Here is a 21,415-nt window from a genome sequence, read left to right as displayed (position 1 = left end):
GAATGAAGATCCAGAGATACAGGAGAAACAGTTAATTTGTATGCTTAGCTTCAAGAAAGTATGGGTGGCCATGTAGAAATATGACTGGACAAAACAGGCATGATTTGATGCTAATAGACTGAGTAGGGAAACCCAGCAAGGACTGTCCAGTTAAATTCTTCTTCGTCTCTCTGAGCTTGCGTTCCCTCCTGGGTCTGGGTCAGGATCCTCTCTGGAATAGGGGTCTCATGGCCTACAGTCAACAATGTAGGTCAGGTAGTTTCTTTACGGCCGGTTTTTACACAGAAAGGTGGTGGGGAGGGTTAGAGTAATATGTTTAGATCTTATTGCTGGCTTTGGGGAAAAGAGTTCTGGTTTCCATGGGATTCTAGGTTTTGTGGCTAGCCTCTGGGAAGACAGAGGGGTCAGAGACAAGAGGGTAAGAGAAGGTCAGAGAGAGCTGCTTCCAAGACCTTCATTTTGGGGTACCATTCTCTGAGACCTGTAAGGGGAAGAAAAGAAGGTTAAAAATCACTATAAACCACAGAGTTAACCACCGTGTATATACGTATAATGAGAAAGGAATCATGCTGTACACATTCTTTTGCAACTTGTTTTATCAGCCAGCAGTTTACCAGGGGCACCATGTCGTGTTGATAATCCACTTTTGACATCTAATTGAATGAACAAGTGGCTGTACTGTAGTTTATGAATTTCCTGTTGTGGGATATTTAAGTGGTTTCCTGTTATTATTATTAGTACTATTATTATTTTTAATAAATCACACTGTGATAAATGTTTTTGTATCTTTATGTTTGCAAATGCCTTTATTATTGGGTAGATTTGCATTTCTGGTGAAATAGATAATTAGGTTTGAAAAGAATTGAGAAAAAAGCATTATTTCTCTGTACTCTCAGTTTATAATAGGCAAGCAGTTTAGACAGAAGGTACTTTGTTTTATTTTTAATTTGGACAAAAATATATAAAAAAGAATTTTATTAATGGCCAAGCCAATATACTTTTCCAGTACCTCCTTCACTTCTCTTGAGTGAAAAGAGCCATGAAAAGCTTTCCTTGTAGACATCTCCTTCCTCTCCTGGACTCTAGGACCCTCTACTTTCTTGGTTCTCCTACTTTGCTAACATTTCTTCTTGATGCCCTTTGTTTCCTCATCTTTTAAAATATATTTTCCACAGCATGTGGACTCTTTTTGAAATCAACCATCTATCCTTTCCTTTCCCCCAACAGTTGCTGTCTGCTTTCTTGAAACGATATCTGTTTTCTTCTTTTTTTTTTTTTTTTAACTATTGTTATACTATAGATGTTTTTCTGCGGTATTCTAATATAGTCAGTCAATCTTAATGTAGACTTCTGGGAATAACTTAACCAACATTAATAGCTCACTTACACTTGCGGAGTTTTTACATATAGAATTTTGAACTCTTTATTATTTGCTTAGGACAGTTTTGGTTTTGCTGTACTCTCAAGAGATTTGGGTCCAAAGAGTTAGCATCTTTAATTTGCAGTGAAAAAAATCATTAAAGCTGTGGTCTACAAACTCGTGAACATGGGGTATTTGAAGACTTTCTAAGGGATAGGCAGCCATGTTAGCTTTAGTAACTACATTTCCAGATCTTCAACTTCACTATGTACTCTTCTCTGATATTTATCTGCATTAAATTAAACTGTTTCTCCTTTCCCAACTGTCCTTTCATAATTGCCTCCTTTCTACTCTACAAAAAGAAGGCATATCTCTACTTGTAAATCTTTCTTAGTTCATTGCTCTCTGGTATAAAAATTTCAGGGCATTGAACAAAGAGACAATTCAAAATATTGATTTTTGGGGAAGCATTTTTTATCAAGGCACCATCTTGCTCTTCTACTGAGACCACACCATTTCCGATTTTTTAAGCCTTTTATGTTTGGTGATTACTTACCAATATTTGTAATATTTATGTTTTGATTAATTGTATATTAGCAATAATCATAACAATGATGCAACTCAAAATTTAAAAAAACTCTTAGTCTTATGGTCATAAGTAATAAAAATAATTTTAATTTATAAATTTATTTTTGTTATAGAGGCATATGAGAGGTGACCGATAGCAGACTCTGAACCATTAAATATATTCGAATACAATTATGAAACATAACTGTAATAGAAATACAATTTCTTTTTCAAAAACATTGTATTATTTTTTATTTTCTTATTTTTATAGATTTAGGAGGTACAAGTGCAGGATTGTCACATGACAAAAATACACTGTCAAGGAAGAAAATATATACAATTTTGGAGTGTTAGAGACATTTTTTATATAGATTTTATGAAATGAATGATGGTAGATATAAAATTGCTGTGGCATTTTATCTAATTGTATAAACTTAATAGAATGTTATAGCAATTTTATTTTAAAAAAGAAGTATTTACCATATGTTAGAAAACAAGTCTTCTATAGTCTTTATGCTTTTTAAATGCCAATTTACATGATTTTTCAAAGCTTTTTTAGGAGTTGCATGAGCAAAAAGCATTTAAAGACTCCTACCTTCAGTTATGCTTTAAACTTGATTTTCTTTTATCATATGTGATTTAATTGGCCTAATTTAAATTGGTATAATTGGAAATTAAAAAGACACAAGAGTGTCTGGCACATAATTGCTCTTTAATATTATTTCCTCCAGGAACTCCTTTCTGATCTTTGCTCTCTTCCCTAACCAGGTAATCTCTCCCTCTATATCTAGTATGAAACTTCTGCAGTTTTGCTTAACACAAGGTTTTGTAATTCATGTTTATGTATCAGTCTCTACTACCTGATGCTAAGCTCCTTGAAGATAGAAAGTATGTTTTAGCAACTAACCTCCTCCCCCAAAGTGCCCAGCTTAGTACCTGGTACATAGCAGTTGCTCAGTTCACATTTCTTGAACTGAAGAATAAAGAAGATAAATAATTAGTCTTATGGAAATATTAGATAACCTTAAGTTGGTTTAAGTGTCAGGGTTTCTCTTGTCTATCTCTAGTGAAAACTTATTCCTTTGCATATTTTGTAGGAATAATTTCAGAAGTTACCACTTTCAAACAAAGTTGAAAACCATGAAAGGATTTTCTTTTTTTTTCCACTGGGGATTGGGGGTGTTATTATTTAGTTCCACTGGTATATTAAAAAATTTTTTTCCACCTAGTGTCTTTATCTGTAAAGAAAGGGATTAGAAAATATGATGTCCCTGTTTCTAAAACCAGATAATCTGCATAAATGTTCTTTTATCTTCATGCTTCCTTTAAGTGGAAGAGCAGTGTGGAAGGTTAAACTTTGGAATTCATTGTGAATTTTACTTTATGGCGGCAACACATCAGAATTCCTGATATTGGAACAATTCAAGTAAAATCCAGGACTTATTGCCGTCACATTTCTAATTTCCTACCTGTTTTGAAATTTTAAAGTAAATTCACTAATAAAGTCTAATATCTGGTAACTGAAAGTATAGTTTTATAACTAGCAGCTTCTGTGTCACCTGGCAGCTTGAAACGAGACTCTCAGACTCTCCTCTAGACCTACTGAGTTAGAATGTGTAGTGTGATGAGATCCTTTCACCACAGGAGATTCAAGTGTACATTAAAGTTAAAGAAGCATTGGTCTAATCTGATTGCTCAGCTGTATCCAGTTAATAATCACATAGTCTAGTTCAGGAGTTGGCAAACCATGGCTGACTCTTCCAGTCCAGCTCATTACCTTTTTTTGTAAGTAAAGTTTTATTGGAACACAACCATGCTCATTTGTTTATGTATTGTCCATGGCTGCTTTCTTGCTACAGTGATAGAACTGAGTAGTTGTAATAGTGACCATGTGGCCCTTGAAACTTAAAATGTTAATTCTCTGGCCCTTGACAGAAAATGTGCTCTGCCCTGTCCTAGCTGGTGATAGGTCAGTTACCACCTTTGAGATGAGTGCTTTTTTATGCCAAGCACTGTGCTAGATGCTGCGTTTGTTTGGCTGGAAAAATCTTGTTTATCCTTGTTTAAACCTTGCTTTGGGGAAACTATTTTTGTTGTGATTCACTAGCTTTCTAGCACTGAAGAACAAAGTAATTCCTAAGAAGTTTTACTAAAATGTTTCCTTTTTCTCTCTTGAACTTGTAGATTATAGGTTTTGTCTTTAGTCTTGATTTTCCTAAGAAGAAACTTCTTTGTTTCTATGAAAAGGGACCACAGGAATGTTTGTTCCTTGTTATAAGGGGGTTGTAATTAGTTGTGTGAGCCACTCAGGCTTAAAAGACTGATCTTCCCTATTGTTTATCCATGAAGAATTCATCAGTTCTGTTATCCCTAGATCTGTGGATACATAGGGTGGGGTGGGAGGATAGAAGAATCATTTTCATTGAACATGTAATCAGGTTATGTTTCAGTAACTCTCAACATTGGTTACTTAGAAATGCATTCATGGAATTCTATCTTTGTAAAGTGGACTAAACTCAGTAGGTATTCCTAAAAACTTTATCTTTGAAGTTTAAAATGTCTCTCTAAATTGTTCTTAGTGTCTCTGAAGTGACTGCCTAATTCATCAATTGTTTTTGATACACAGCATATTGATTTTTAAATATGAAATGACAGTAAACTGTATTTCTCAGTCTCTTTCTACAGTTCACCTATAGCCTCTTTAGCCCTTTTTAACATTTAGATGAGTGATATTTTACTCTTGTTGCTAGTAAATACTCAATTTGCTTTACTTTTAATTTTGTATCTGCTGAACAACTTCCCAGTAGTTTGATTAATTGAGTCTTAAGCTATGTTGATTGAATTTCTGTTATTTTCCTTTATTATCTTGGAGTCTAACCTCTATTAGAAAAGAGGAAGGAGCTGGCCTTTACAAAAAAAATTTCCTCTCTTTATTTTGGGGGAATAAAGCCCTAATCATTTTCTTCTCAAGGGATTTTTTGACATATTCTTCCTATGAATTTGCTAGTTCATCTTGGAAGAATGTCCACCAAAAAATAGATAATTCATACAGACAGAATCTAGCAAAACTGAAAAGTGAATGTCCCTATAGGGAGTTCTTTGTGTCATTCTTTCTGTTCCTGCAGAGAAATCAATGGAGTTTGCACTGGAAAATACTGTTTCTTGTGAAAGTATCGTAGGGACCTGTAACTTCTCACTTGGGGGAATAAAAAAGAAACCTAACATCTCTGGCTGTTGAGTAGTGAGTCTTTTGGGTGGCTTGATAGTCTAGATCAATCGGTTTAATAAATGTCTCTGTTTTTACTTGTGTCACACAATTCTGAACCTCTTCTATTCAGATATTAGAATTGTAAGTATGTACTACAAACTGTCAAATAGTTTTTCAGAAATACAGAATAATTTAAAAAGTTTCTGTTACACCTCTTTTGGAAATGTCATGGTGATGTTAAGGGTTGTTAATATGAGAGTAGCTTTACTATAACAAGTCCAAATATTTTTGATTCTTTAAGGCATAGTTTGGGATTTAGATATGTTCATCTACATTCTTTGCCATGAACAGGACAAAAGTTGTTCCAACTATATTAGAAAATCATCAGAATTACTGTCATTTAGATTATAAGTGAATTTTAAAAAGGTACTTCAATATCTATTTCTCTTTTTTTCTTTCCCCCCTACAACACTGCCTTGATGATAAACTAGTCTCAGACATTAAAAGGCTGTGGAATTGCTTAAATAAACCTGTACTAGTCATTTTTTAAAATATTTAACAACCCCTAACCCTATATTATTAGGATAAGAAAGAATGTTATTTTTCTCATTGTTTCTGCTCCATTGATTGTGTCTCTTCAAACTCTCTCTTATCCCGTTATTGTGTTTTGGTAACAGAAGCATCCTGTTTTATGAATTGTGTGCGCTGCATTAGCTTAAGAGGGCTTCACTGCGTGATGATGACTTGAGTCCTTTAATTGTGAAGGCAGTTTCTTTTACCTTCATTATGAAAAGGGCAGATAAGGCAGTTTTCATAGCCTAAAGGTTTTTTTTTTATAAAGCTTTCCCTCTGTTGGAGTAAAGAATCAGGACAAAAGGAGTAGGCTGTTCTCAGGAATTTCTAGAAATAGCTTTTGAAAGTAAAATTAGGAGATAGCTCTCTGTTCCTCTGCATAAGAACAAAGTCATTTTTACAGCACAGGAATTAGAAGGAAAGGCTCTGATTCTTCTGGGGTTCACTATTTTTTTTCTATTGGTTATAACAACAATAGCTATATTTTTCAGTGTATAAAGTAGGTTTATGTAGAGTGTCTCCATATGGGCTTTACTGGTAACCTTGTGCTGTACATAGAGCAGGTGTTACTAGTATTATTTCCATTTTGCAGCTAGGGAAACAGATTGAGGGAAATTATTTACTTCACCATAGTCACATAGCTACCAAATCAGAGACCTTGATTTCTGACTTTAAAATGTACTCTTCCCAGCATACCACACTGCATAAAGTCTTCTTTAATCTGTACTGTTTAGTGTTGGTAAGATTCTTGTGGAAGAATAACATGGCAAATTGGTAAGATTCTTGTGGAAGAATGACATGGGAAAAGTATCATTCTTCCCCAGCAACAAAGTATGCATAACATAAACACTTAGGATGAAATGACTTCTTCAGTATCTTTGAGACAGACTCAGAGCATTCTGAGTCATTTGTACATAAATATTCATTCATATATATATATATATATTTTTTTTTTTTTTTTTTGAGACGGAGTCTTGCTCTGTCGCCCAGGCTGGAGTGCAGTGGCTGGATCTCAGCTCACTGCAAACTCTGCCTCCCGGGCTTACGCCATTCTCCTGTCTCAGCCTCCCGAGTAGCTGGGACTACAGGCACCCACCACCTTGCCCGGCTAGTTTTTTGTATTTTAGCCAGGATGATCTCGATCTCCTGATCTCGTGATCCGCCCGTCTCGGCCTTCCAAAGTGCTGGGATTACAGGCTTGAGCCACCGCGCCCGGCAATATTCATATTTTATATGTGGATGATTTCTAGGTATTATCCTGCATGATTGATTGATTGATTACATGTTTTGCCCCTACTTTTCAATGGTAGATTTAGCATTGTGGGGTGGCGGTTTCCTTAGAACTTTTTAAATTCCTAATCTAAAAATCACTGCATACCCATTGATTTGCATTTTTAATAATTCAACTAATTTTCACGGAATTAAATTAATATTTAAGTTAAACTTGAATGTGCTTTACAAAGAATGGCAATAGACAGCTTTTTTTTTAATTTTAAAGGAAAAAATGTCATACCTGGAAGAATGCAAGCATTAAACCATACAAACTATAGTCTAACCAATTTAATTGAGTTATATGGAAAAAATTCTCACAGGAAGTTACTTCATCATTATAATTTTATATTTATTTATTAAAACTTTCCCATATATAAGAAATAGTGGTTTAAAATGGTGATATATGGGTAAATAAAATGTATCTATTCCTTTTCCTCATTTTTCTAATATTAAATATGAATAGTAGTTATTAAACAAATATGATGTCAAGGAACTAGCAGAAGAGGTGAGACTGGAGGAATAGCTAGAAGGCAGATCATGAAAAACCTTGAAAGCCATGTTAAGTGTTTTTTCCTTATCTCTGAATAAGTTGTTTTTTATTTTTATTATTTTCAATATTTAAAATTTAAAAAATTTAGTTTCGGGTACATAATGGTTGTATTTATTTATGGTGTGCATGTGATGTTTTGATATAGTCACACTGTGTAATGATCAAATCAGGATAACTGGGGTATCCATCACCTCAAGCATTATAATTTCTCTGTGTTTGGAACATTTCAATTATACTCTCTTAGTTATTTTGAAAATACAAAATAACTTATTGTTAACTGTTGTCACTCTATTGTTCTATCAAATGCTAGCTCTTATTCTCACTGTATTTTTGTACCCATTAATCATTTCCGCTTTATTCCCCAGCTCCTTGCCACCCTTTGCAGCCTCTGGTAACCATCATTCTACCCCATATTCTTTTTTTTTTTTCCCACATATGAGAACATGCAACATTTGTCTTTCTTTTCCTGGCTTGTTTCACTTACCATAATGTCCTCCAGTTCCGTCTATGTTGTTGCAAATGATAGGATTCCATTCTTTTTTATGGTTAAATAATATTCCATTGTGTGTATATACCACATTTTATTTATTCATTCATCTGTTGGTGGACACTTAGGTTGCTTCCAAATCTTGGCTATTGTGAATAGTGCTGCAGTAAACATGGGAATGCAGATATCTCTTTGATGTACTGATTTCCTTTCTTTTGGATATATATTCAGCAGTGGGACTGCTGGATCATATGGCAGTTCTATTTTTAGTTTTTCTGAGAAAACGCCATAGTCTTCTCCATAGTGGCTGTACTAATTTATATTCCTACCAACAGTGTACGAGGGTTCCCCTTTCTCCACATTCTCACCAGCATTCATTATTGCCGAACGTTTGGAGAAAAACCATTTTAACTGTGGTGAGATAATATCTCATTGTAGTTTTAATTTGCATTTCTCTGATGATAATGAGCATTTTTCATATACCTGCTAACCTTTCATATGTCTTCTATTGAGAAATGTCTATTCAGATTTTTTTGCCCAGTTTTTGAGTGGAAATAATCTTATATCTTATTGAGTTGTTTGAGCTCCATATATATTCCGTTTATTAATTCCTTGTCAAATTTATAGTTTGCAAATATTTTCTCTTATTCTGTAGATTGTCTCCTCGCTTTGTTGATTGTTTCCTTTGCTGTGTAGAAGCTTTTTAGTTTGATGTGTGATCCTGTTTGTCCATTTTTGCTTTGATTGTCTGTACTTTGGAGGTATTACTCAAGAAATCTTTGTCCCGACTTATGTACTAGAATGTTTCCCCAATGTTTTCTTATAGTACTTTTATCCTTTCAGGTGTTAGATTTAAGTCTTTAATCCATTTTGATTTGATTTTTATGTATGGTGAGAGATAGTGGTCAAGTTTCATTCTTCTGTATATATTTACCCAGTTTTCTCAGCCCCATTTATTGAAGATTGTCCTTTCCCAATGTATGTTCTTGGCACCTTTGTCAAAAATGAATTCACTGCAGGTATGTGCATTTATTTCTGCATTGTCTATTCTGTTATATTTGTCTGTGTGTATGTTTTTACGCCAATGCCATGCTGTTTTGGTTACTATAGCTCTGTAGTATAACTTGAAGTCAGGCAGTGTGATTCCTCCAGTTTGGTTGTTTTTGCTCAGGATGGTTTTGCTTTTACTGGGTCTTCATGCTTCTGTATAAATTTTAACATTATGTTTTCTGTTATTGTGAAGAATGTAATTGTTATTTTGATAAGGATTGCATTGAATCTATAGATTGTGGACATTTTAACAATATTGATTCTTCCAATTGATGAACATGGAATATCTTTCCATTTGTTTTTTTCTATGTGTCCTCTTCATTTTCCTTCATCAACGTTTTTTAGTTTTCATTGTAGGGATCTCTCATTTCTTTGGTTAAGTTTATTCCTATGTATTTTATTTTATGTGTAGATATTGTAAATGGAATTCCTTTCTTGGTTTCTTTTTCAGATTGTTCGCTGTTGGCATATAGAAATGCTACTGATTTTTGAATGTCAATTTTGTATTCTGCAACTTTCCTGAGTTTAATGGTCCTAATTTTGTTTTGGTAGAGTCTCTAGGTTTTTCTAAATATGAGATCATATCATTTGGAAACAAAAAAAATTTTACTTATTTTTTTCCAATTGGGATGCCCTTTCTTTCTTTTGCTTGATTGCTGTAGCTGGTATTTTCTATACTATGTTGAATAATGGTGAATGTGAGTATTCTTGTCTTGTTCCATATCTTAATGGAAAAGCTTTCAGTTTTCCTCATTCAGTATGCTGCTAGCTGTTGATCTGTCTTATATGGTTTTTATTGTATTGAGGTATGTTCTTTCTATACCCAGTTTTTTTTTTTTTTTTTTGAGAGTTTTTTTTTTTTAAATCATGAAGGGATGTTGAATTTTATTGAATTCTTTTTCAGCATCAGTTGAAATGATCATATGGTCTTTGTCCTTCATTCTGATATAACATATTGCATTGATTGATTTGCATATGTTGAACCATCCTTGCATCCCTGAGATGAATCCTACTTGATCATGAGGAACGATCTTTTTAATGTATTGTTGAATTTGGTGTGGTGGCATTTTGTTGAGGTTTTGCATCTGTGTTTGTCAGAGATATTGGCCTGTAGTTTTCTTTTTGTAGTGTGTCTTTGTCTGCTTTTGGTATCAGGGTGATAACGGCTTCATAGAATGGGTCTGGAAGTACTCCCTCCTCTTCTATTTTTTGGAATAATTTGAGTAGGATTGATATTAGTTCTTCTTTAAATATTTGGTAGAAATCAGCAATGAAGCCATCAGATTATGGGCTTTTATTGATGGGAAACTGTTATGGCTGCAATCTCATTACTTTTTATTGGCTGATTAAGGCTTTGGATTTCTTTTTGATTCAATCTTGGTAGGCCATATGTGTCTACAAATTTATCTGTTTCTTCTGAGTTTTCCAATTTATTGTCTATAGTTGCTCATAGTCTTCTCTAATGATCCTTTGAATTTTTGTGGTATTGTACTTTGTGAATGTTTTTTGTAATGTTCCCTTTTTCATCTCTGATTTTATTTATTTGAATGTTCTCTCTTTTTTTCTTAATTAGTCTGGCTAAAGGTTTGTTGATTTTACTCATCTTTTCAAGAAGCCAACTTTTCATTTCATTGATCTTTTTATTGTCTTTCAGTCTTCATTTACTTCTGCTCTGATCTTTGTTTCTTTTGTTCTACTAATTTTGGGTTTGATTTACTGTTTTCTAGTTCTTTAAGATGTATTGTTCGGTGGTTTATTTGAAGTTTTTCTACTTTATTGATGTAAGCACTTTATTGGTATCAGCTTTCCTCTTAGTACTGCTTTTGGTGTATCCCATATGTTTTGGTATGTTTGTGTTCTTCATTTGTTTCAAGGAATTTTTCACTTTCCTTTTTAATTTTTTCATTGACTGGTCTTTCAGGAGCATGTTGTTGAATTTCCATATGTTCGTATAGTTTCCAAAATTATTCTTGTTACTGATTTCTAGTTTTATTACATTGTGGTCAGGAAAGCTACTTGATATGATTTCTATTTTTATAAATTCTTTTAGACTTGTTTCGTGGTCTATCATATGGTCTATCCTTGAGAGTATTTCATTTGCTCCTCAGCACTCTTAAGATCTTATTGCATGGTCTTTTTGTCTTAATTTTGAAAATATTGGCCGGGCACGGTGGCTCATGCCTGTAATCCCAGCACTTTGGGAGGCCGACACCGGTAGATCACCTGAGATCAGGAGTTCGAGACCAGTCTGACTAACATGGTGAAACCCCATCTCTACTAAATCCCCCCCAAAAATTAGCTGGATGTGATGGCACATGCCTGTAATCCCAGCTACTTGGGAGGCTGAGGCAGGAGAATTGCTTGAACCCAGGAGGCAGAGGTTACAGTGAGCCGAGATTGCACCATTGCACTCCAGCCGGGCAACAAGGGTGAATCTCCATCTCAAAAAAAAAAAAAAAGAAAAGAAGGAAAGAAAATGTTATTCTCAGTTGTTCCTTTTCAGGTAGTCTGTGTTTTTTCCCTTTAACTTTGAGGATTGTTGTTTTGTCTTTGGTGTTTAATGGTCATATTATAATGTATTAATATATAAGCTTATTTGTATTACAAGTTAAGTTAGAGAATTAATGTATTTTATTAATTTTGGAAATTCTTAGCCATTACTTTTTTGACTAGTGTTTTTTTTCTATTATTTAAAAAAATTTATTTTGAAATTACTTTAAACTTATGGAAAGTTTAAAGGATATATACATAGAATGGAGTATTATTTGGCAATAAAAAGAAGTGAGCACTAACACATACAACAACATGGATGAACCTTGGAAAAGGTGTGCTAACTGATAGAAGCCAGACACCGAAGAGCACATATTATATTATTCTATTTATAGGAAATGCCCAGAATGGGCAAATGTATATAGAGAGAAAGTAGATTTGTGGTTGCCTAGATTTGAGGAGCTTAGGGGGCAATCAAGAATGATGAATGATTATGGTTTTTTTGGGAGGAGGTGATAAAAATATTTCAAACTTGAATGTTGTGTGGCTTTGTAAGTATACCAAAAACCAGTGAATTGTACACTTTACATGAAGAATTGTATGGTATTTGAATTATATATCAAAAGAGCTGTTGTTAAAAGAGAAAATAGATAATTATTTCATGTTTTTTTCACCCTTCTTCCCCTAATATTAACATCTTGCTTATGTAACTATAATACAGTTATTAAAACTAAGAAATTAATATTGGTGCAGTGCTATTAACTGAATTATGGACATGTGTGTTTAAGATGTCCTTTTTCTGTTCCAGGATCCCATGTTGCATTTAGGTGTCACATTTCTTTATTAGCCCGTTTTCATACTGCTGATAAAAACATACCCAAGACTGGGCAATTTACAAAAGACAGAGGTTTAATTGGACTTACAGTTCCACGTGGCTGGGGAAGCCTCACAATCATGGCCTTTTCTTCTGCCCTAGGAGACTTTAATTGCTTGAGAATAGTGCAAAGCTCTCTTATTAGTTCCTCAGTCTCTTGGCCTTTGTCCCTGTTCTGCACTGTTTTCTTTGTTTTTGTTGTTGTTTTTGAGACAGAGTCTCGCTCTGTAGCCCAGGCTGAAGTGCAGTGGCATGATCTCGGCCCACTGACACCTCCGCCTCCTGGGTTCAAGTGATTTTTGTGCCCCAGCCTCCCCAGTAGCTGGGGCATATGCCTCCACGCCTGGCTAATTTTTGTATTTTTAGTAGAGAGGGGGTTTCACCATGTTGGCCAGGCTGGTCTCGAATTCCTGACCTCAAGTGATCCACCTGCCTTGGCTCCCCAAAGTGCTGGGATTACAGGCATGAGCCACTACGCCAGGCCCAAATGAATTTGTTAAGAATAGCTTTTAAATTGTTTTGTATTTCTTAACTTGAAATCCCTATAGCCTGCCTTTTCTTTTAGATTTGGTTCTGACTGCTTTGATATTCTAGGTATTCTGTGATCTACCAGCCTTTCCCCACCAATACTCATGCTTTTGTACCTACAACATGTTTTGTGTTTGACTTGTGCTTTCCATTTTCTTGTGGCATGGCTGTGTGATTTCTGTTCATTCTTTCTTCAAGTCTCTTCCCAAGCCTTATCGTCTCTTGATACCCTCCCTGATGACTCCCGCCCACTGACTTATCTTTCCTCTATAGATTCCTCTTGAAACTATTTTCTGTTGAAATAGTTTAAAATCATATCATGTACCTTTTTGTTTCCAATAATTTAGAATGATGTGTCTTTTTCTTCCTTTACAATAAGGTGTCAAGTTTTTGAAGGATTAGATCATCCTTACATTTTATTGTTTCTCTGAGTACTGTGTACCACTCTGGGTATGCAACTGTGCTGAATTGATAGCTTTTAGAGAATTGGTTTGGGTTTTTTTTCAAATGCTGATGATTTATAATATCAGAGTTACTTCTTTGTGTAAATGTGCCTACTGTCATGCCTGGTCTACAGTACTGCCCTTAGGAAAGGTTAGTTGAACCCAAATCATGTAGGGGATCCCAAATCAAAGAGTATTTATTATTCTACTGTTTCACGGGAAGTATAAAGTAATAGCAAATGCACTGAATCCAATTTGTCTCAGAAATACTCTGTCTACTGTCTTTTCTTTGAACCTCTTCTTAATCTGTCTCCTTAAGTATATATTACTAATTTATCTTTGACATTTTTAAATTTACTACCTTATGTAGTTTTTCTAAATAATTTATACTTGTAGATAGAGAATAATTGTATGTGTTAATTACAGCTTAAAAGAAGAGATTGGAATATTTTAGAAAGATTAATTCTTGTTAAAGCCTATCTAATTGATCTGTGTTTGCATTCTTCCTATCTGAGTCTCAAAATTTTCATAAAACGTCTATCAGTGAAAATATCATCAGTGTTAGCTGGAATTGAACTTAAGAACACATTTGACTATCCATAAAACCAGATATTGAAATGAATGAAGAACCCCTGGCTTAAGAAAATGGGGTCAAATTGGAAATGATATAACATTTTTGCTGGGCTGTAGATTTATTTTATCATTAATGACCTCTTAAAAAACCAGAATTGACTTTTAAAACGTGTTAAATTATTATGTTGAATACTACAGTTATTCTCCTGCCTCTTAAAAGCTTGTAAGGTGATTTGAGAATGTTTGATTTATATATGTTAACACTCCAGTTTTCTGAGTGGTGATATTGTTTCAACAGCCTGAAAAACTCTAAAAAATGTGGAAACCTGGCTTTAGAAAGAAATGTGCTAGCATTGTCTTACCCACTTTGTTTCAGGGACTGGTTCTTAAACAATGTTTATAGTTAGATAATCTGGAGTTAATTTTGTGTGTGTCGGTGAGAGTGAGAGCTTATGTGCTTAGGAGAGAGTTATTTACTTGGTTAACTAAAAGCAAAGTAGTAAAAAAGCAATTGTGTGAGGCAGGCACAACTTCAACAGTTTACATTGGTTTAAGTAATTTCATTTGAGGAGTGGTACCTTATTAAATCCTATCTTCTAAGCATAGTCTTATTTTTTTCCTAAGTTTCCTTATAATAAAATATAGTACTCTTACTTAATGGCTTTATATATGTTGGGGTCTTGTTCGGTGTTGACCTTTTTTATTTGCTTCACAGGTTGTTTGCATTCGCTCTACTTGGAATGCTCTCTCTCCAAAGCTAAGTTGTGACACAAGACCTCTCATTCTGAAGACACTGAGTGAACTATTTTCTCTGGTTCCTTCTTTAACAGTCAATACAACTGAATATGAGGTATGCATTTGGAGCTCAACACATTGCCTGCTTCTTCATTGGAAAGATGTGTGTTATAATAACTTTTGGAATAAACATTCCTAATCTTTTGTTGTTGTTCTGAGACCATGTTGATGTGTTTATGGACTCAGGAGTAGAAGGATAGCTCCTCATCAATCTTATGTCTAAAACTTATTTACACAAAGGATACCACCTTTTAATTATGAGCGTATTGTCAAGATTTTAAAGTCATTGTCGTAAAACTAGTGTTTCCAAAATAATAGAATTCATAAAGCCAACAATTTAAAATCATTTTTTAATGTTTTAAATTCTAAAAAATAAGCCACAAAGACATTAATAAAGGCAGGACAGACTCTCCAAACTTTGTGAATTACTCAGTGTTTGTCATTGTAATGAGTTGAAATACTTGGTGGAAGATTCTTTGTAATAAGATTCATATATTAGTGCTTAATATTTTCTTCATTATCTCTTCTTTGAGTGAAATACATCAGAGGATAGGGAATTACATTTATGCCTCTACGTTTGTAAACCATGTTTTTTTTCATGCTTGCCTTTTTCCTTTTCCCTCAAAGAGCAGCTGTTGATTTTCACTTGCAGTCTTGTTGAACTTCTCATTTGATTTAGTTTTTCACAGACTTTGATAAACTGCCATTCCAGCCATCAGATTCCAATAATAGTCCCTTATATATGTTAGATCATATGATTAAGACAGGCTTAGAAGATACTTCCGCTCATTCTAAATGCTGCACAATGAATAAAATCAAATTTAGCCTTACTGGCTATACAATACCTATCACAGTACCTGGTGCATAATCTGTATGTAGTAAGTAGTTGTTGAATGAATGAATCAATACAGGATATTTTAGTTTATTCTTACATGTAGCCTTTTTTTTTAGGGTCTTAAAAAAAGAATCAGTTTGTGACTCTGAGTATATAGTTCACCAACATTCTTTCTTATGGCTGCAGTTTACAGGCACATGCTCTTATATTGTCAGAGAGTCTGCAGGGCTACTGATAATGAGCTAAGACTAAAAGCCAATGTAAGGCCATATTGGGTGTATTTACTTTTTTTTTTCTGGGGCTAAAATCATATACCTTTGTGTTGCTTGTACCTTGAGTTAATCAGATTTTATTACAGGTTAATTTATGAGTTGGTTTGTGTGTTGGTTTTTTTGTGTTGGCGTATCCATGGTTGTGAATTATCTTTTGGACTAGATTTTTTTTTCTTTCAGATTTTACATTCTTTTCCTCTGGTATCTTATTTTGGTTGTCTTCATGCTTATATTAGGGTTCCTCTGTTGTTCAGGCAGACTGCTTTGGGGTCATTCTCTCCATCTTTTCCAGTCCATTTGAGGGGGGTGTCTCTTCAGTGAACATAGTCCCCTTAAAAGCAGAAGTGAAGAAATGTAGAAGGGAGAGACCCTCCTTCCTCCTCCCCCTTTTATCTGTGTGTGTTTAGATAATTGGTTTTTTAACTACTTAGAATTTGTTTGGATGTGAGCCAAAGTTGAATTTAATTTTTCCCAAAGCACTTCTTAAGTCATTTCTGTCCCTAGTAACTTCATTACCTTAAGTTTCCCTAAAATGTAGTCCAACCTGTTTACACCAAGTCCATAAAGCATTCTGGAATCTGGCCTCATTAGTGGTCTGTATCCTGCACTCCAAAAAAATTAAACCGCTTATAGTGTCCTTATCTTCCTCCAAACTTTTCCATTTATTTTCCTTTGTTCATATTATTCCCTCTATCTCAAATTACTTTCCTTTTCATCTTTAAATTAAAAATATATTTTAGGAAGAAAAGGATTGTTTTACCTCATCCCATCTTTTGAGAGTTTGTCTGCAAGCTGGAGTCTTTTGTTCCCAAAGTTCTTTATACTGTTCTAAGAACACTTACTCTATTTATACTACAGATATAGGTATGCATGTATTATTTTCCCCATTGAACTATAAGCTTATTGAAAATAGAGTCCATGATTTAATTATAGTGTATTTTCTGAATTGCTTTGCACAGTGCTTGCTTCACTTATTCATTGAATCAGAATATATTTATTAAAACTGCACTAGGTCTTAGAGATACTAATAAGTATAGTCAACCCTATTTTTAGTACCTATTCAATCCCCAGCACTCTTACCAGTTTATACCAATTAGTTTTAATATCTGATAGGAAGGTATCATTTTTTATTGTGTAGTTACAGGAACTAAAGCTTTGAGAGACCTATTTATTTGACAAATATTTATTGAGTATCTGCTATATTCTAGGCAAGTAACTTGACTCAGACTGTAGTTAAAAAGCTAAGTGAAAACTGATGTCTGAACCCGGGACTTTCTAGTTTCATATCTTTTGTTTTCACATTATACCATGTTATCAGTCCCTGCCTTCTAGAAGCTCAAAGGTAGTTAAAGGAGACAGATATGAGTGATGATAATTATAATAACATTTGATGAGCACAGTTAATTAAAGAGCAATGAGAGTATGGTGGAGAAAATGACAAACATTCTTATCAAGAATCCAAGGAAATTATTTATGTGTGCTATTGGACTTGGAACTGGAAGAATTAATACACTGTTGCTTCCCACTGAAGTTTGGGGACTAGAATAGGCAAAGGCAAGGAGGTATAGAGGAACCTAATATGATTTAGAAGGGCAAAAAGTTAGATGTGGTGGCAATGAAGACCACCGACTGTTGGAAGGTAAATGGCTTTTATGCTCAATCAATTATTTAATACACATTTGTCTTCTTTGAGGAACTGTGTGGGCTCTGTGGTCTAGGTCTTTGAAATGAAAAACACACAGTCACTGCCTTAAGTGTTGTACAACCTCATAGCGAGTTAGTCATGATAGATGCTGAGGTGTACCATGTGCCGTATGGCCACTTGGAGAAAGGAAAACTCTCTTCTGGGTAGGCTAGAACAGTGGCATGAAAGAGTGACATTTCTGTTAGTACTTGAAGGGACTAAGAGTAAGAAATGGTTAGGTTTCTAAATTTCATAATTTTAAAATCTTAATGTGTTTAAAATATCCATGTGCTTAGAAGATGAGTTTGTTTCTGAATATTTACATTTTATGAATGATGGGTGAATACACATCAAGGGAATTTCTGGTGATGTTATTTTAAAAGTGACTTAATTTTCATTATTTGCTACTTTGGATTGTTTATTCTCAGTTTTAGCTTGGTCTTAACAATGTATTCTTTTGTTTGTTAACTTTTCAGAATTTTAAAGTTCAAGTCCTCAGCTTTCTCTGGACTCATACTCAAAACAAGGTATTATCACAAGGCTTGTCAGTGAATCAGAACAAAGCTAGGGAAATAATTTTGAAATTTGTAAAATAAGACTGTTAGGATAAAAGGTACAACTGTCTTGAAATAATGGGTTCCCAATTTTTAAAAAACATGATGATTCATAAGTTTTGGTTTTAAAATTATTCTCAATTGATGCCCATTAATACATTTTTACCATAAAGTGCACTTAATACTTGGTGAATCTGACAGATGGGAAGAGGAACTGTTGATATTATTTTATATTTTTATATGGTCTTTCCCTTTTCCTGCTTTGCCCTGTCCCCACCAACAAGCATACCAAAGAAACAAAAAGTCCAGTCCATCTTTTAGATGTTGTTACCAATCAAGGATTATATATGGAGACTGCTGGTGGTGTTATACCTAACTCATGGATGAATGAGTTTAGATTCCAAAAGGCTAACTTGTCCTATTAATAGGCAGAGAATCGAATCCAAACCTAGGCCTATCAGACAGTAATTCCTTATTCCTCTTCTGCTAAATCATACTACTTCATGGAGACTTGAGCAATTATGAGTTACTTTATATTTAATGTTCAAACTAGGATAAAAATTTAGTATTTTTGATCTCCTTGCCCATTTTTAATTGGGCATATTCTCCAGAAAAATATTTAATGCTGATAATTTTTTCCAATTGTTCTTACTTCCCTTCGCAGACCCTTTCACTTTTTTTTGCAATATTTTCTTTTGAAACGAGGATTAAATTTCTTGCTCTCTCTTCTGAAATTGCTAGTAAATACACTTTTGGCGTAGGCAAAGCGTTAATACCATTTTCAAAGCACTGACTGTAGAATCTTGGGATTGGTGGGGAAGGTTTCTTTCCCCCTCCAGATTTGATGTTTAATGTATGTTGTGCTTTTTTGTTCGCTTGCTTTTTTTTTTTTTTTTTTTTAAACCCTATCTAGGACCCAATTGTAGCAAATGCTGCGTATAGATCCCTGTCCAACTTTAGTGCAGGAGAACACACCATTCTTCATCTGCCTGAAAAGGTAGGCATATCTGCTTTCTCACTGGTATTTCTTAATTTGCTAGGGTTTACAACTTTGTCTGTCTCATCTTAGGAGATCCTTACCTGATGAATATATATGTAACCCTAGATTTGTTGTCCATGCAAGATAAAAATTCATACCCATTATTTGTTTATCTATAAAAGACTGCAGAGGTTTGAAGCAGACGGAAGACACCAATGATGCAAATGAAATCTTAAGTTGACTGGGTATGTGACTTGCTCCAGATCTGAGTCACTCATAGGAATCACTTTGCCTAGTTAGTATACCATCCTGGACTTTAATCCAAGCACGGCCTTCATAGACTAAGATTTTATACCACATGTGCAGCCAAAGATCTCTATTTGTGATAAAGAATGTGATGCCATATGAAAAAATCTGCTTTTTTTTTTTTTTTTTCTTTTTTAGTATATATTAAATGGTATATAGGTTAGCACCAGAAAACTGGATGAAGAAAGTATCACTCTGTTTTAAGGGTTAACACATAGTGTGATATTATCTTCGTTTTTAGACTAAACTAAACACATACAACCTTTTCTAGTATTTGCCTATTATAATCAGCTTTAAATTAGTAGATCCTATTAAGGGGTTAAATATCTGATTTCTTATTTAGTGCCAGTATGAATTCAAGTGCATACAGATGTTTACTGAATGCCTCTGAAGTGTCAAGCAGACATTGTGTTAGATGAAGTTACATGTAACATTACTCAGAATCTGTCTTTGAGGTTAAGTGGCAAGAAGGTTTGGTGTGAATTCCTTGGGATCCTCAGGCATTAAAATGGGTTTGACTTTTTCTTCTGGATTCCGTTTACACTGAGATTAGATGCCAGTAGGAACCAGGCAAACTTCTGTTTACTAAATTGAATTGGAGCCACCATATAAAAAGGATTGAAAATAGGCTCTTGTAAAACCATTTCCTAAGTCAGGCAGGATTTCCTATGTCATTGAGGACTTACAAAGACAGACTGACCACTTGACATGCAGCGATCACAAATGGGAAAACTTAAGTAAAGATGTTTTATGACTCATACAATTAAAAAGGTGGGACTTCAGACTGCACTGTGGTAACTAGCAATACCCATTGTTGCTTTAAAAAAGAAAAGAAAAGGAAAAAAGCTACATGTAAATTTGATATGCAAACACCTGCCAATAGATTAGCTACAGCATCTGGAGAGGTACCTTTTATTCTTGTTTTTAATAGGCAATTATTCATTTAAATCACAACATAAAAATTACCTTTATTTTTACCTTTTGTTCCTAAAATAGTCCAGCTGGAGTAATAGCTTTTCTTAAATAACTCCAGCATACTCTTGACATTTAGTCTCTACCTTTTAAAATATTGACATGTTTATATATATTTTTTTCTGATTTTGGGTTTATATTCAATTTCCAATTATGTTTGCAAGAGTTTATAAGTGCTATACTCAGTCAAATGTTAGCTACTTCCTTAATCTAACTCTTCTAAACTCTTTGATCCCTGAATAGCCATAAATAGCTCTTTATATCTTCCACATAAATGGTAAATGTACTTAGAGTTGGGGTTTTCTATATATGTTTGGGTTTTCAGCATGAGAGTGAAAAGAGCTATAAAGGAAAGCTATAAGGCTTATCCTTTTGTAGCTATGCTTTTCAGCTTTTTTTTTTTTTTTTTTTCCCTGCCCTAATCCCCTTCTGGGATATGACCCACTCCAAAAAGTAACAATAGCTCGCTGCAGTGGATATTCTGAACTGAGGTTGAGATGAGGGGTATAAGTGGTTTGAAAGAGTCTTCCTCACTCTGACCCCAGCTTCTGATACCGAGGACCTATCTCTTTATGGAGAATCATTGCTTCTAAGACCACATCATGCATTCTTCTTCTTTTCATTGATTGCTACATTTCAGTTTGGCTGTTCGAACACCTAAAGACTAAAAGTCTAGAAAGTGTTCAATGTATTCATATCCCAAACAAGTCCCCAAAGGCTAAGGATATAGCCTGGTCGGTGCTTCACCTTAGTTTTGTAGATGTGACACTATAAAACAGTGATGTGAAACTGCAGCTCGTTTTTCTATAAAAATGTATTTTCAAATGTTTTGGAAGTTCCTATCAAGTGGGACTTCTGTAATGTAGAAACTAAGATTCTTTGTTGACAGACATTACTCTGCACTAAGGGCAATTGGTTTACACACAAGACTTAAGGTTATCTATTTTTCCAGTGAAAATGTGTCCATATTCTCTCTTCTTACCTATGGAAACTTGTGACAAACTTTTGAGCCCATCGTGAATTTCAAATAGAACTTATATATA

General features: G+C 34.3%; 1 protein-coding gene across 1 annotated transcript in view; it reads left to right on the top strand.

Annotated features, from left to right (window-relative positions):
• FOCAD (focadhesin) overlaps nt 1–21,415 on the top strand; it is a 339,855-nt gene that overhangs the window by 178,903 nt on the left and 139,537 nt on the right. Inside the window, exons 16-18 of the mRNA XM_011988811.1 lie at nt 14,691–14,825; nt 18,038–18,088; nt 19,029–19,112. Of these exons, the coding sequence (XP_011844201.1) occupies nt 14,691–14,825; nt 18,038–18,088; nt 19,029–19,112 (270 nt within the window). The remainder of the gene's footprint in view (nt 1–14,690; nt 14,826–18,037; nt 18,089–19,028; nt 19,113–21,415) is intronic.

This window comes from Mandrillus leucophaeus, unplaced genomic scaffold (genome assembly GCF_000951045.1).
Source record: "Mandrillus leucophaeus isolate KB7577 unplaced genomic scaffold, Mleu.le_1.0 Scaffold1090, whole genome shotgun sequence".
Classification (NCBI taxonomy): domain Eukaryota; kingdom Metazoa; phylum Chordata; class Mammalia; order Primates; family Cercopithecidae; genus Mandrillus; species Mandrillus leucophaeus.
The sequence above is the reverse complement of the archived record's forward strand: the minus strand, read 5'-3'. Positions and strand labels throughout refer to the sequence as shown.